This window comes from Pongo pygmaeus, chromosome 19, assembly GCF_028885625.2.
Source record: "Pongo pygmaeus isolate AG05252 chromosome 19, NHGRI_mPonPyg2-v2.0_pri, whole genome shotgun sequence".
NCBI lineage: Eukaryota > Metazoa > Chordata > Mammalia > Primates > Hominidae > Pongo > Pongo pygmaeus.
In genome coordinates, this window is record NC_072392.2 from 3,878,697 (window position 1) to 3,895,881 (window position 17,185).

The following is a 17,185-nucleotide window of genomic DNA, read 5'->3' on the forward strand; positions in this document are numbered from 1 at the left end:
GACATGACCAAAAAAAAAAAGGCAAAAAGAAATTGCATGCACATTAATATTTTGATTTCCAAACTGGAGAGGGACTAGTGAATATGTAGGCCAACAAAATCACGATTTAAGAGTCATTCAGTCTGGAATCAGGAGCTAAAATCATTAAGGGAGTGGTGAATAGGCCTGTATTTAGGTTAAAAAAAAATCATCCTGTATAAGATGTAAAAGACCTTGTTTAACAGTAGGTTTAGGGGAAATGACCTATTTTAATTTGTCCCAAGAGTAGGACATAGCTGCTTAAAACCCAGTGTCATCTCTAGCTATTATTTAAAAAGAAAAGCAGTGTTTAGAAAGGCCTACATGTGTAACGGAAGGGAGACTTTAGGAGTGAAGGACGTTTGTTCAAAATCATTAGAGGGCTGAAAGGAAGACCACTGAAGAGGCATTACAAATGTGGATTTCAACTGAACAAATTCTGATTACTGAAGTGCCTGATACGTGGTGAGTTTTCCATCAACACTATTGTAGAGAGGCTGATCGAACCTTTGCCAGGAATGCCGCTAAAGGAATTGCAGCAAGAAGAGTGAATTATTCGAGATCCTTACGATTTCAAGTATGGTCCACAGGCAGGTAGCATCAGAATCACCTGAGAGCCTGTTAGAAATCAGTCTCAGACCCCACCCAGAGCTCTTGAATCAGAATGTGCATTTTCACAAATTCCCTGGCTGATATGTATGCACACTGAAGCTCAAGTAGTACTGCAATGGATGGTGTTGAAAGGCTTCTATTAACACCAGCAATCCACTACCCATGAAATAATGTAGGCAAGTTCAGGGTTTCAGCTCCTTGAGTTTTGTTTTTTTTTCTTGTCTTAGCTTCTTGAATTTTAACTCACTAGTAGCAATAGGGGAGGCAACCTTCTCCAAGAGGGCACCAGTGGCTACATCCGACAGATCCACTTCTAGACTTTACCTTCTGACTCCTGGGTAACATCTGACACCATCGCCCATTCCCTCAAACATTATTTTCCCTTGACTTCATGAGGACACGGCTTTACTTCATGAGGCCCTGGCTTTCCTGCTGCTTGTCTGGCTGAGTTTTCCTTGTTGCCCCTTAAAGCCTGGTGTGTCTCATGTCGACCTAAGTTCTCTTCTCTTCCCAGTTCACCCACTCTTGCAGAATGATCTCTTCCATTTCTACATTTTATTTATTTATTTATTTATTTTTGAGGCAGGATCTCACTCTGTCACCCAGGCAGGAGTGCAGTGGCATGAAGATAGTTCACTGCAGCCTCAACCTCAAGGGATCCTCCCGCCTCAGCCTTCCAAGTAGCTGGGACTACAGGCACGTGATATCATGCCCAGCTAATTTTTATGTTTTTTTTTTTTTTTAGAGACGGGGGTCTCACTATGTTGCCCAGGCTGGTCTCAATCCCCAGGGCTCAAAATCCACCTACCTTGGCCTACCAAAATGCTGGGATTACATGCATGAGCTGCCACACTTGGCCTATTTCTACATTTTAAATTATCGTTTAAATGCCTCTCATATCTGTACCTTCAGCACAAACTTCTCTTCCTGGCTCCTGACCTGTTTATCCACTGGCTACCGAACACCTCAAAGGTTTCTCAGAACTTCAAATTCAACAGAAGAAAATCTGAGCTCATCTTCTTCCCCACAAACCTGTTTTTCCCCAGGGTAAGAAAGGCACTACCAATTTCCCCACCTGCTCAAGCCAAAAGCCAGGATTCACTGCCGATGAAGCTTTTTTCCCTCTCCTGTTCCACATTCAGTCAATCACCTGGTCCTGTCGCTTCTCCCTCCTAGTGGTCTCTTGGTCCACATCTCTCCACTGCTGCTGCTGCTGCTGCTGCTGCTCTAGCAGGGGACACCCACTGGCTTCCTAGGCAATAAGTGACAACCTCCTCCCAGCCCAGCTGCCTCCAGACTTGCTCTCCTCCAGTCCATACTACACACAACATGATCCTGAGCAGTGCTTCTACAACATGCATTTGAGCCCCTTGCTTTTCTGGAAATGCCTCAACAGATTCCCCCGCCATTTCCCCTCACATGATGCTTTAAGGATACAGAAACAGAGACAAAGCCCTGAATGCCCTGCCCTTTCCCAGCTCTCCAGCTGCATCTCTCACCACCCTCCCTCCGAGTATCTCTCAGAAACACGGGACCTGCCCATTCCTTCAATGTGCCATGCTTCACCTCTGGGCCCATGAAGCTGCCCTCTCTGCTTAGGACATTCTCCTTCCAGTGGCCAATCAACTCCAACTCATCCTTCATAAACAGCATAACAACACTTGCTCCAGAAAGATGTCTCTGATCAGGAGGGCCGCTCTGCCCTGTGTCCCCACAGCGCCCTCTCTCCCCTACAGCACATTCATAACACTGTTGATACTGCAAGTTTTCTTACCTGTCGTCTGAGCTAAACAGTAAGCTATACAAAGCAAGAACTGTGCCAATTTCCTCATTACAGTATCTTCAGCACCTAGCCTCAGACCTGGCACATAGTAGGTACTCAATAAATATTTGTGTTAAAAGCAGGAATGGGAGAAGGGGGGTTGGGGCAATGGCTAAAGAACGCAGGCTGTCCACAATTCAGGCATAGATAGATCATTACCCAGCCATTGTGAAGATGTGTGCCCCTGGCCACAAAAGGGACTGAGTAACATGCTATGAACAAATTAACACACCCATCTTCAGATATGCTACTAGAAAGCAATGAAGGCTTATTGGCCACTGAGATGGATTCGTGGCACCTTTTCTATGAAGACAAGCAAGCATAGTTCACCAATGAGCATGAATACATTCTTATTATCTACAAAGATTTTTGTTCTGTAGATCTTTGTTCTACAAAGATTTTTTTACCTTCTTACCTGCTTTTTACAAATTGCCTGAGCTCCTGAAGCTTCCATTTGTCATATTTTTCAAACCTTTTGAAGTGTTCTTCTGCACAAAATTTATCAGAAGATGAGTTATACGCAAATACCAACCCACACTGGGCACCAATGCCACCACGTCGAACCTGGAAACAGAGATTAGGATGAAGTCTATCAAAGGGGCAAAAGTTCTGTGGCCGTTTTGTTTCCAGCATGGTTAAATTCAAACAGGTTAAAACAAAACGAGACCAATGAACAATATTTCAAATATATTAAGCCCTGAAAAAATAAGAAAGCTGTTTCCCAAGAAATGTTCCTTAACTTTCTCAATCCTTATAGTCTCACCATTTCAAAGACTTTACAATCTATCCATCTTTGTGTCCCTGCCCTCTGCTACAGGCCTGACACATTTAATAATGATTAAATGTTCAATGAAAAACCAATGACATGGTCAGCCATAGGTCTGACTTAAAAAAAAAAGCAAAACACCAATGACGTGGACTTCTGAAATATAATAAAAGGTAATATTCAATAATAACCTAATTGTACATGGAAAAATAACTAAAACAGTGTAACTGGATTGTTTATAACACAAAGACTAAATGCCTGAGGGGATGGATAGCTCATCCTCATTCTCCGCATGATTATTTCACATTGCATGCCTGTATCAAAACATCTCATGTACCCCACAAATATATATACCTACTATGTACCCACAAAAATTAAAAACAAAACAAAAGTAGTAACATTGCTTAAAGAAAGTAGCATGAGAATTACCATAATTCTTATCTGTGTAACTTGGAAGGCAGATTCAGTTCCGGTAGAAAAAATAGTGCTGGCTCTGGTTTTTCCAGTCTCTGTAAGAAAACCTGAAAAAAGGAAAAACTCAAGTTAGAGAACTAACCCATTTTTATAGCCCTAAGAACTAAGATCAACAAAAACAAACCATATCCTTTGAGGCATGGTGGGTAACTGGTCTGATATCTTCATGAAAATTAGAGAAAAATTTCCTCTTTGGACAGAGGCAGCCCCAATGATAAACCCCCAGGTAAGCAGAGAACTGACCAGGTTCGACTTTCTCAGGGCACAATCCCCTCCACCTCACAGGCAGCCCTGCTCTGAGGCAACAATAAGAAAATAAATGTTTAGGCCAGGCACGGTGGCTCACGCCTGTAATCCCAGCACTTTGGGAGGCCGAGGTGGGCGGATCACAAGGTCAGGAGATTGAGACCATCCTGGCTAACATGGTGAAACCCCGTCTCTACTAAAAATACAAAAAATTAGCCGGGCGTGGTGGCGGGTGCCTGTAGTCCCAGCTACTCGGGAGGCTGAGGCAGGAGAATGGTGTGAACCTGGGAGGCAGAGCTTGGAGACTGCACCACTGCACTCCAGCCTGGGCAACAGAGTGAGACTCCATCTCAAGAAAAAGAAAAAGAAATGTTTATAAAACATTTAAGCCAAAGCAACAAAAGACTGGACAATCAATCATCTTCCTGAGCCACACCTACAACCATGGCTGATGGCTGGCTGGGCTGATAAAGCCTACTGGCTTAGTGGCTGAGAAAGGAATTAGTTAGCTTTACAACACTTTGTCAGGAAAGTTTATGAAAGGCTTTGAAATGGAAAAAAAAAAAGAATCACTGGGTGTCCCAGCCAACACACTCTTTGGGTCGTCTCTGCCTTTTATGGTCTCTAAGCTATTTTACAATTCTGTAAGTTGTAGAACACTGGTAGTGATGCACACGATTCTTGTCCACAGAACTAAACATTGTGTTCTGTGGAAATGTTGCTGATTATTCCTTATGGATACTGATCAATATTCTATCTATTTGTAAATTAATTTTAGCATTCTTATTAGTCTATATGTATTTTATGAATTCTCCTTAGAACTGTTTGTAACATCTTACTGGTTCCCTCATTAATTAATGAGCTAAATAAAAAGTCTGGGCCAGGCACAGTAGCTCATGCCTGTAATCCCGGCACTTTGGGAGGCTGAGGCCAGTGGATCACTTGAACCTGGGAGTTCAAAACCAGCCTGGGCAGCATGGTGAGACCCCATTTCTACCAAAAAAAAAAAAAAGCAAAAATCAAGGTGGGTGTGGTGGCTCACACCTATAATCCCAGCACTTTGGGAGGCTGAGGCAGGCAGTTCACTTGAGGTCAGGAGTTCAAGACCAGCCTGGCCAACATGGTGAAAACCCCATCTTTACTAAAAACACAAAATTCGCTGGGCATGGTGGCACACACCTGTAATCCCAGCTACTTAGGAGGATGAGACAGGAGAATTGCTTGAACCCGGGAGGTGGAGGATGCAGTAAGCCGAGATCACACCATTGCACTCTAGCCAGCCTGGGTGACAGAGTGAGACTCCATCTCAAAAAAAAAAAAAAAAAAAAAAAAAAAAAAAAAAATCAGCTGGGCACGGTGGTGCACACCTGCAATCCTGGCTACTTGGGAGGCCAGGGTGGGAGGATCACTTGAGCCTGGGAGGTGGAAGTTGCAGTGAGCTATCATCACAACACTACACTCCAGTCTGGGCAGTAGAGTGAGACCCTGTCTCAAATGAATGAATTAATAAATTAAAGTAAATAAAAGTATGAATGTGTTCACTTATATTTGTATGACAGTCACTATTGTCCTTTTTTGATTGTTGGTAATTATCCTTTAACAAGTCATGAAAAAGTCTTCTGCTAGATCCAAGGTTGCCTTTCTCTTTCAAACTTCTGTAAATGATATAACTCAGCATTAAATAAGTTTTTTTTTCTGGGACTCTGAATTTTCTCAACAATTCTGCCTATCAAAATGACAAGACTAAAACCAATTTCATGCTTCCTGTTTCATTACATGGAGTTCAAGAAAACAAAAATTTATAATGACAATGTGCAAAATGTGTCACCAAAACTAAGAAAATTAAATCCAAAGGAACCTTTTCTAATTCACACAGAAGCTCTATGATCTACTTCTATGAAGGAGCAATTCTATAGGCAATTTTAAGAATCCATATTACCAAAAATTCACACAACTCCACTAACAGTAATACTAAAAACTATCCCAATTATTGAACTGTCACCTTTTCCCAGAGGCCTGGATGTCTCTATTTAAAAGAAATCTATGTAAAGGCTAAAGTATTGTCTAAAAGTTAAGTGATAAATCAGCAATTTTAGTTAGTCTCAATGTAGTAGCAGAAGCAATAATTTAAGTCAACAGAATAAGATAGACTCTTTTAAAATAACATTGCCACCAAATATGCAATGACATTTTTTCAGAAAGGCAAAACAAAAACAAAACCTTAAAAAAATAAATAAAACTTCCGTGCTTTCTTTTCTTGGTAAGAAATCAGCTCACGTGTTTTTTTTTTCATTTTTCACTTTTGTTTTTTAGACACAGGGTCTCGCTCTGTTGCCCAGGCTGCAGTGCAGTGGTACAATCATAACTCACTGCGGCCTTAAACTCCTGGGCTCAAACAATCCTCCTGCCTCAGCCTAAGCAGGCCCACAGGCAAACACCACCATGCCCAGCTAATTTTTTTTTTTATTTTTCGTAGTGACTGGGTCTCACTATGTTACCCAGGCTGGTCTCAAACTGTTGGCCTCAGGCAATCCTCCCACCTCTGCCTCCCAAAGTGTCGGAGTTACAGGCATGAGCCACTGTGTCCAGCCGAACTCACAGGTTTGACTGTGATTTTTTTTTTTTTTTTTTTTTTTTTTTGAGACAGAGTTTTGCTCTTGTCACCCAAGTGGGAGTGCAATGGCGCAATCTCAGCTCACTGCAACCTCTGCCTCCCGGGTTCAAGCAATTCTCCTGCCTCAGCCTCCCGAGTAGCTGGGACTACAAGTGCCTGCTACCATGCCTGGCTAATTTATGTATTGTTAGTAGAGATGGGGTTTCACCATGTTGGCCAGGCTGGTCTCGAACTCCTGACCTCAGGTGATCCGCCTGCTTCGGCCTCCCAAATTGCTGGGATTACAGGTGTGAGCCACTGCACCCGGCTGAACTGTGATATTTTAAATCTACAAGTTTTGACACCCTGCCCTCCACTTACCAAATTTATTCTTTTTAGATAACAGGGAAAAAAAAATAACCAATCAGATTTAAAGGATTTAATAAATCTACCACTTCTGTTCCTATCAGTAGCACCCAGTATTCCTTTAAAATACCAGACCAAGTGACAGTGGTGACTGCCAGGAACGTTAGCCCCCTGAAGTATCAGCGTTTGAGTTCTCTGGGCGTTCTGTGGGCCCTGCAGTGGCACTTGTCCAAAAGTGGTACTTCCCCACAGTTGGAGAATCAGACGTGTACCCATGAGAAGAGCTTTTACTCCAATAAGGGGAAGAAAAAATCACCCCCAAACCCAACAGCTCTGGCCATGAGTACTTTCCTCTTGTCTGTCCCTTAAGGGTTACTTTTTGCAGTGCAACAAGAGAGACCGACATCAACCCTGAGTTACAAGCAATAGATAGTGATGGCTGAAGTGAGTGAGCAGGAGGAATTCAGTGCTCCCCACACCCATTCACATCACCACCCTTGTGTTTCTCAGGCATATGGCAAAAATAACACATCCACAAACTACAGCTAGATTTTTAAAATCTACTCAATCTAAGGAGGGGAAAAAGCAGGAAGGAGAACTGGGTAGGTAAAAGACACAGGGAAAATAACAAAATATTCAAATCGGACCAGGCACAAGAGCTGGCAAAATTTATTACCAGGAGAAATGCCCGTGAACAGTGTTAAAAATCCATATCCAGCCGGGCGCGGTGGCTCACGAGGTCAGGAGATCGAGACCATCCTGGCTAACATGATGAAACCCCGTCTCCACTAAAGATACAAGAAATTACCCAGGTGACGTGGCGGGCGCCTGTAGTCTCAGCTACTCAGGAGGCTGAGGCAGGAGAATGGCTTGAACCCGGGAGGCGGAGCTTGCAGTGAGCCGAGATCACAGCACTGCACTCCAGCCTGGGCGACAGAGTGAGACTTCGTCTCAAAAAAAAAAATAAAAATAAAGAAATAAAAAATCCACTTCCTCACATGCTCCAGGAACAAAAATTCCAAGTCTTCAGCAAGTGAAGGAAAAATGCAGAGGGCCTTTGGCAGGGTGGTCTTGGCTTTCTTGGGTGAGAAGAAGGGAAAGGGACAAGGAGCTAACACCACCCCCTCCCAGCCCCACCCACTTTGGATGGCAGGAGCCTCACAGCCGGCCATGGCCTTCAGTGTGGCTGGAGATGGATGCGGTAAAGAAAACGTTGCTGCTCAGGGAAAACTGCAGGCAAACAATCTGGTTTAAGCATCTACTGCTGAAGAGGAGCACTGAGGAGAGGAGGTGCAGCTGGGAAAAGCATGTTCTCCTAGGGTCTGGACTCCACGAGTGCTGAGAATGAATATGGGAAACAGGACAGAAGAGGCAACCACTGAGAATACATGAGGACTCATTGCTGAGAGGAAAGCCGAGGAGAACCAGACACAAAGCAGCAAGGCTAGTCCCTTTCAATGTCTGATCATTGCTGGAACATTCCACTTCCTCTAGTGAATCAGCAAGATTCAAATCAGTCCAGTGAGGAAAAAAGGGACACAGAGGACAATAACAAGGCAGCCAACAAGATGAATGAGAGAGAGACTCACAAACACCTTATCACGAGATAAGGAAAGAGCCTCCAGCAAAGTTGAAAAGCACATCAGCAATTATTATGTTGACACTAGGAAAAGAGTGAGGCTTCCTCTAGACACGCAAATACTTGATCAGCTATATCTGGAAATACCCTTCTTTGTTTTGTTTTGTTTTTTTGCAACAGAGTCTTGCTCTGTCACCCAGGCTGGAAGGCAGTGTTGGGATCTCAGTTCACTGCAACCTCTACCTCCCGGGTTCAAGTGATTCTCATGCCTCAGCCTCTCAAGTAGCTGGAATTACAAGCGCCCTGCCACCACAACAGCTAATTTTTGTAGTTTTTTATTAGAGATGCGGTTTCATCATGTTGGCCAGGCTTGTCTTGAACTCCTGGCCTCAAGTGATCCTCCCACCTCGGCCTCCCAAAGCGCTGGGATTACAGGCATGAGCCACTGCACCCGGCCTGGAAATACCCTTCTTAAACTATGTTTTCAGTCAGTAGTAAAGTGCTACTGATCTGCTGAGTTTCCTACCCCCTAAAGATAACACAATAGAAAGACAATTGGAACTGAAAAAACGATTAAAAAATATAGTAACTTTTTATATTCCAAGAGAAAGAATCCTTGCTTTTCAAAACTTCAGGCTCTCAAATACTTCTAAGTTGTTACAGGTCATTGACACCTAGGCAGATTACAACTAAACCACACAAATTGTTCAGCAACCACTGCCAACTGAGAAACAACCTAAAGTTGAAGACTGCACACCTCAAAATTTCAAAGCCCCGAGTGTGCTTTCACACAGCTGACTCCTGTCTACCGAGCACACTAGAAACAGACCCACCACTCACCATCTCTTGTCCACGGTTCAACAAGGAGGTTTTCGGGTCCAGATTTATCTTCTTTTCCTTTAACATCACATGCCTGAAGAGTCAACTGGAGTGGTTTACCTGACCAAAGAAAAGGAACAGCAAGCCGTAAGTTAAAATATGAAGAACTGGAAACTAGCACGGCTATCTGTGAAAATAGAGTCCTGTGGCTACCCAGACTGCTAACTAAAAATCTCCCTGTTTAAAAGCTGAAATAGAGCAGTAATATTAGACAAAAGTTGACACCATCCCTTTGTGCTTTCCTGAAAGAGACAAAGTACAGCTATGTTCTTGAGTGATTCCAAGGACAGCTTTCTAGAACAATCATTGTTCTGAAAAAAGGATATTATAAGATATAGGCTGATAACACAGATTGAACATATTTGGGGGGGGGTGATTTCTAAGATACTGTTTTGGAGCCAATAATTAACTTTATTACAATTGCATTTAAATATAAAATATTTTAGGTCTCATTTCTTTAAATCATCTCTTCAGGCAAAATTTCTGTTTCAAGAATTAGAAAAATCAACTTTTTCAGAACACTTGGCTTTGGCAAAAAAATATATATATATTTATATATACATATAAATCAACTTTTGCTATGATGATCTGAAAATGTTTTCCTTTTGTTTTAATAATATAATGTACATCTGTTCACCTATGATATGACCTAGAACTAGAACATTACCCCATTCCTTCCTATCCACTGCTCCCTGCCTGAACAACCATTAATCTAAATTCTATTCAGCTTCCAGACACCACCTGCTATCCCTTCTATCCCGCCATGGCTGCTCTGGGCTGGTCACCAGTACAACCCCCAACCACCCAAGAAAATAACCTTTCAAAATTTAGGGAGGAAACTAGATTTACAGGACACCAATTGTCTAACTTAAAAATTTAAACAGGCAAAAGAAAAAAAAAATTAAACAGGCTGGGCATCGTGGCTCATGCCTGTAAATCCCAGCACTTTGGGAGGCTGAGGTGGGAGGATTGCTTGAGTCCAGGAGTTTGAGACCAGCCTGGTCAACATGGGGAGAGCTCATTTCTAAAAAAAAAAATGTTTTTAATTAGCCAGGTGTGGCGGCCCATGCCCATAGTCCCAGCTACTCAGGAGGCTGAGGCGAGAGGATCACTTGAACCTGGGAGGTGGAGGTTGCAGTGGGCTGAGATTATGCCACTGCACTCCAACCCGGGCGACAGAGCAGGACTCTGTCTCAAAAAAAATAAATATATAAAAATAAAAATAAAAATAAACATAAAAAGAAACCATTAAGTCAGTCATACTAAGACAAAGGTAGAAACGTCATGGAAGAGGCCAGGTGTGGTGGCTCACGCCTGTAGTCCCAGGATTTTAAGAGGCCAAGGTGGGAGGACTGCTTCAGCCTAGGAGTTCAAGACCAGCTTGGGCAACATAGTGAGACCCAATCTCTACAAAAAATTTTTAAAAATTAACCAGGTATGCTGGCATGCACCTGTGGTCCCAGGTACTTGGGAGAGTGACGCAGGAGGATCACTTGAGCCTGGGAGGTCAAGGCTGCAGTGAGCTATGATCATGCCACTGCACTCCAATCTGTGCAACACAGCAAGACACTCTCTCTCAAAATAAATAAATGAATAAATAAAATGGTAGAAATGTCACTGTAATATTGCAAACAGGATGAGACCCAACACCACATACTGTGGAGTCCAGGAAGGCTGCACTTGCAAGAGGAGGTGCTGCATGCAGTCTTTCGGAAGTGACTTTATGGGCTCTGTGTTGAGAAGGATTATAAGGCCCCATCCTGGTTTGGTAAAAAAGTGCTCATATGAATTACTGCTAGGCCCAAGAGGGGAAAGCAGTGGCAGACAGGTGTCCAAATCCTTCAGAGCAGCTATCACGGGAATGCAGAGGGATGCATTCTAAGACAAAGATCCCTTTGCACCGTATCTTGGCTAGCTTCCTCCCTCCAACAGGCAAGAACTACTCCAACCCTCTTGGCCTACACAACGAGACACTTCAGTACTTCACCAAAGATGGCTGTGTTCAAATGGCCACCAGACCTGAGTAATTGTGCAAGCAGATCACGGGAGTACAGCCTTGTGGACACTCAAGTGTCCTCTTCTGGTGATACCGCCATCACATAAATGAACCAAAATCCCCCTTCTCCCTGCCAATCCTAGTAAGGTCTGATACTCAGAGGATACGTTCATCCAGGAATCATGGTGTAACTATAACAACCCAAAAAAGATGAGAAGATACCAGGAGGTCACATGGCGAAGAACGGCCTTATGATTTGTCCACTGTTAACATTTCTATCACCCCCACGTTTTACCATATTTACCATATTTGAGGAGCAGGTTCTGTCTGACTGACGCCATGGACAAGATGAGGGATGAGGCATCATACTGTGTGTCCAGATGGTCAGTGATGGTGCACAGAGAGCTCATCACTTTGGCAACACTTCCTCTTGCGAGAGCAAAAGCCAGAAGAGTCAGTTCTACCTCTGGGGTAGAACAGCAGCTATAAGCAAAGAGCAAAAACTTTTCACTTCTTAAAAGCATGAAAAAATCTAGGTAGCTCCAACCCCATGTAAGTGATCACAAGTAACATTAACCTGCCATCTGCTTTCTACAGGTTTATCAGAAATATTTTTCAAAATTCTTAAGATAACCTAAGGAAAAATTAAATCAATCCAGAGAGCCAGGGAATGAAAGCCTCACTTCTATAATCTTTAAATATTAAATAATACCAATAAGCTACTGTAATAAGCCTCTGCTATTAAGAAGCCTTGGGTAATGAGCTGGCTTGACCAGAGAGTTGAGGGTTTACGCTTGAAGCACTAAAAATGTATTACACTGAATTACACTTCTTTGCCTCTAATTTAAACACATTATACTGAAACGTTAAAAACTGTCTAGATGGCTCAGGGACTGGTTTGACCTCTAATGCAATAATGTCCTCAGGGCTCACTGAGGCAGAAGTGAGTATCCCCACACGAAGTGGTCACTTCTGTCAAGCTCTCCAGGTGCCCTTTCCCAGTTCTATATGTAATCAGGCTCCCTGGACCTGCATGCGAAGGTCAGCAGGTTCTGAGTGAGGGAAGGCTATGCCAGTTGGACTTTGAGACATCTGTTCTATCAGAATCACAGGACTACTCCCCTTGGGCCCTGCAACACCCCTCACCAACCTCCCCAATTCTTCAGGTCAGGTGATAATGCTAAATAATGGAGTTTAGATGAGTGAACTATTATGCCACTTTCTCTTTAGCTGCTAAAAAGCAACCATTTTTAGTGGTGATCGTTAGAAGATTAATATATATTTTTTAAAGACTTAACAAGCATATATGCACTCCATTCCTCACAGAGTTTACCCTCATCAGCCTTGATTTTACCTAGTTATCCGTATGAGGAAACTGTCCACTTCTTCCAGCACATTAGGAGAGAGGAAAGTTGAGAAATCTGTAGATCCTGGTGAGAGAGAGAGTGGAGGCATGTGCCGCAGCGCCTTCCTAGAAGAGGAAAATGTAAAATGTAATCAGAACAAAACCAGACCGAATTTAGACAAAAAATAAACTGTCAGAAGCTTGTTTTGACTAATCCCTTATAAACAGACAGTGTTCCCACAGAGAAGCTGGCACACAATATAAGCTGGCCCTTCTTTTTTTTGAGACGGAGTCTCGCTCTGTCACCCAGGCTAGAGTGCAGTGGTGCGATCTCGGCTCACTGCAATCTCCGCCTCCCAGGTTCAAGCGATTCTCCTGCCTCAGCTTCCTGAGTAGCTAGGATTACAGGAGCCCACCACCACGCTTGGCTAATTTTTTTGTATTTTTAGTAGAGATGGGGTTTTACCATCTTGGCCAGACTGGGCTTGAACTCCTGACCTTGTGATCCACCCACCTCGGCCTCCCAAAGTGCTATGATTACAGGTGTAAGCCACCGTGCCCAGCCTAAACTATCCCTTTTTGCCCAGGAGTCACAGTGCTAAGTAGCTTAATAGGGTTTTGTGTTTGTTTGTTTCTTTCTTTCTTTTAGGAGTTCTGCCTCCCTCTGTTAAATAAAACTTATTCAACTCTCTAGAATCCAGCTTTCATGTTAAGTAGTACTAGAAAAACTGACCCAAGAGGCAGAGCAGCTTGAGGCTCATATTTTATAATTTGTTCAGCAGCAACAGGGAAAAAAAAAAAGAAAATTTTATACCGAGGATCTGAAGATCTATGGTATCTAAAGATGTGTCATGAATTTTATGTTCTCTTAAACAGATTAGCACATCACTGTCTCCATTCCTGCCATGTTTCTTGGCCTTTCCACCTTAATGTCTGTTTTAATGTTTCCCTTTTCTTGTCTTTGTTTACATTTATCTTTCTGAATCCCCCAATAGCTTTACCTCCTCTAGATTAGCAGTCATCAAAAACTTACGCAACAAATGACTTCTGAGCCCTACTGTGTGCCAGCAACTGTGCTAGGTGAGTGAGTGTACCATGAAAAATTTCAAGGTATTCTGTGAATGTATCAAAAATAACTCAAAATTCTACAACTGATAGTCACTTAATGATAATGGTAATGAAAATCCCTGAAACAATTTCATTTCTACATTTCAAAATAGAGACAATACAGCAAAGCTAACACTGTGTCAGCTCGCACTCTGCCCTAGTTCTGTTCCTGTCTACACAATGAGCCGTTTTGGGGTTGCACAAACATGGCAGCTACACACAGATGCAGCTGATCAGTGAGGTCTAATGCACACAAGTAGCATGCAATCATTTACTGAATTTATTTCCACTGATACAGGCAACACTTCTGTCCCAAAATATTCTTTTCCTTACCTATTTTTCCTCATTGATATTTTTTCAATAAATCTTTAATTTTAAAATAGATTTAGATCACTAATCTTAAAAAGGCAGGAGTGCATGAAAATATTGCAGATGAACTAGTAAAACTGAGCAGGAACACAAACTTTAAAATCTGTCCATTCTTCAACCACTTGCCACATCTTCAAAAAAAAAAAATATATAGAAACCTCTTCCTTTTCCTGACAATCCAGTCCATAAGATGGGGCTGTGCAACGCAGGCATTTGTATGTGTCTGGGGAGTAAGGGGGAGTCGTCATGGTGGCCTACAGTGAGGTTTTAGAGCCTGAGCAGGGTGAGAAAGGTGTCTTCACAAAGGTACGGCCTGATACGGAATGCAGGCACCAAGTGGGGCAAGAAGGGTGGCCTGGCACAGGGTATAGGAACTCAAGGAAGATAAGAAGGGCATCTGTGCAAGGGTGGCCACAGCAGCAGCTCTGCAAAAGATGCTGGAGCAGGAATGGGATAGGGAGGGGCATGGGGACACTGGTTACATAGACGTGAACTGAGTAAGTACAAAAATGTATCAAGGATGATGGGAAGCAAGTTTCTTAGTATCAGAGAAGGCAGTCACAAATAAAGAAATAGGCTGGGCGTGGTGGCTCATGCCTGTAATCTCTGCACTTTGGGAGGCCGAGGTGGGTGGATCTCCACCTTAAGAGCCCCTGATTCAGAAAAATGGTTGATTCCAGGACTAATGCAGGGAACATTCAAGATAAGCCTGGAATATCTTGTGTCAGAACATATGGAAGCATTCCAAGAATAATGAGACATGTCAAAAGGACACACAAGCCAGACTGCAGCGGTTGCCACCAGCCAACTCCAGGATAACATAAGCATCAAAACTGTAGCTGACTATAATCTAGTGCATAGAAGAGGAATCCACTAATATAAAGTTTTGATGAGGAATGAGATATTTACATAGTCTCAAAGTACCGCCTTCAACATATTTATTAATTATGAAGTGAAAAATACTTATTTTACAATGGAAAAGTCTGGCAAAAACCACTTTAATCAAGTGATCAAAGTTAACAAGACTGCACTAGAATGAGGACTATCTGAAGTTGTGTGCAACCCGACGGGATGCAATGAGAACAAAGCATCACTTCTATGATATTCCTGCTAGAGATAGATAACAAAACCTCAATCTGATCATGATGAAACATCAAATAAACCAGAACTGAAGGACACTCTTCAAAATAACTGACCTGTAATTTTCAAAAGTATCAGGGTCAAGGAAATACTGAGGAAAGTCAAGGAAATACTGAGGAATTGTTTCAGAATGAAGGAAACTAAAGAGATAGGACAATGAAATGTAGAGTGTTTTGCTGGATCCTTTTGCTGTAAGGGGCGTGAACTGGGGCAACGTGCAAAACTTGAAGGGAGTCTGAGGATGAGATGGTGGCAACATAGCAATGTACACCAATGTGGATTTCCTGATTTCAATGGTTGTCAGTAAATGTTCTTGTTTACACGAAATACGCACTAAAGCAGCAGGAACGATGGGGCACAGGCTGGCAAATTACTCTCTAATGACTGAGGAAGAAATAAAAATTATTTGTTAAATGTAAACTTGCAATGCTTCTCTAAGTATGAAATAATTTAGTGAGAATACATGTTACAACAGGAAGAAAGAACAAGGTATGGCCAACTATTAACCTTCAGAGCAGCAGTGTTATTTGCTAACAGTTTTACTCAATAGTGCTAACAAATCTCAAAAGATGTCTAGGAACAAAACATTAGCAATCTCTTTTTGGCTGATACTCTCACTGCCTACACTATAGGTACCTATTATCAGTTACTGAATCTTCACAATACTAATACTTCAGTGCTGCTATAGCTGGTTGTATTTGTCTTATATGTTACTACTTGGTCTTTTTGCCCTAATGATTTTTTTCCAAAAGTACTCTACATTTCAAAACAAATTAATTTAGTACCCTGAAAAGATTTCACTCATTCGTGGAAAGAGCCCTCAACTGATCCATTACTGCAGCCTGGTCATGTGACTTCAGGAAAGGTCACAACATCTGCGTCTATAAAATGGGGTAATTTTCACAGGTACATTTCAGTGTCAGTAGGTGAAATAATAGACTGCATCTGAAAGTGCTTTATCCAACATCAAATCCTATATAAACATGAACAATTATTTCCCAATGGACAAGGAACAGGCACAGCATAAGTGACCTCCTCACAAGACTGGTCCGCTTAGTGAGCTGATGAAGAACACTGTAGGAACTGTGTGACGAGGAGCAGGAAGGTGGAATGGGCACTTTTTCAGTCTGTAAAGTCAGAACATCAATCAAAGAGAGAAACACTGTGAAGCTGAGTGGCACGAACAGGAAACACTAGGGCACCTGAGGCCGAGCGGACTGAGCCACAACAATCAATGATGGAAGGCTGCTCAGTGATACGCCCTAAAGGATGACAGAAGAATGAGGGCATGTTGAGGGGGCTGGAACATAGAGAGAATGACTTACTGAGTATTGTGCAGCACTGTCTGGACAAAGGCGGGATTTGTCTCCATAGAAGCCGTCACCAGAGATGTCAGCAGAGACCAATACCATATTGCAGAAGCATCTGAGACCGAGACCCCAGACTTCTTAACTCTCTGAAAGCCAACAGCCCTGAGACCATGAATTCTAGTGTCGCAGCCATCGCTAAGACAACGCTTTATGTTAATCTGGACATCTGTCGAGCACAAACAAAAAATTCAGTATTGGATTAACTTCTTTAGGCAAATGCTGGGCTCCCAACTAAAAGCACAATAGTAATAGACATTTTGAAAAGAAAATTCTGAAGGTACACTTTGATGACAGAAATAAATAGCATGTGCAATGGAACTAGTATATAATAAATTTGTCAAACAGCTTTGACAAACCTAAGAAATCATAAGAATAATATGTAAAATTAAGGGTGGTTTAAGTCTTTACAACAAAACTTCTTAGGAACTTGGGAGTCTTGAAAAAACTACACAAAGAACATTTTAAAACAAGCCTGTCTGAATACATGGTAAGAACATTTCTAG

At 42.4% G+C, this 17,185-nt stretch overlaps 1 protein-coding gene across 1 annotated transcript in view; it reads right to left on the reverse strand.

The window, feature by feature from the left end:
• ZZEF1 (zinc finger ZZ-type and EF-hand domain containing 1) overlaps nt 1-17,185 on the reverse strand; it is a 137,884-nt gene that overhangs the window by 87,154 nt on the left and 33,545 nt on the right. Inside the window, exons 6-11 of the mRNA XM_054459311.2 lie at nt 16,638-16,848; nt 12,706-12,822; nt 11,656-11,834; nt 9,317-9,415; nt 3,648-3,739; nt 2,868-3,016 (exon numbers count right to left, since the gene is read on the reverse strand). Of these exons, the coding sequence (XP_054315286.2) occupies nt 2,868-3,016; nt 3,648-3,739; nt 9,317-9,415; nt 11,656-11,834; nt 12,706-12,822; nt 16,638-16,848 (847 nt within the window). The remainder of the gene's footprint in view (nt 1-2,867; nt 3,017-3,647; nt 3,740-9,316; nt 9,416-11,655; nt 11,835-12,705; nt 12,823-16,637; nt 16,849-17,185) is intronic.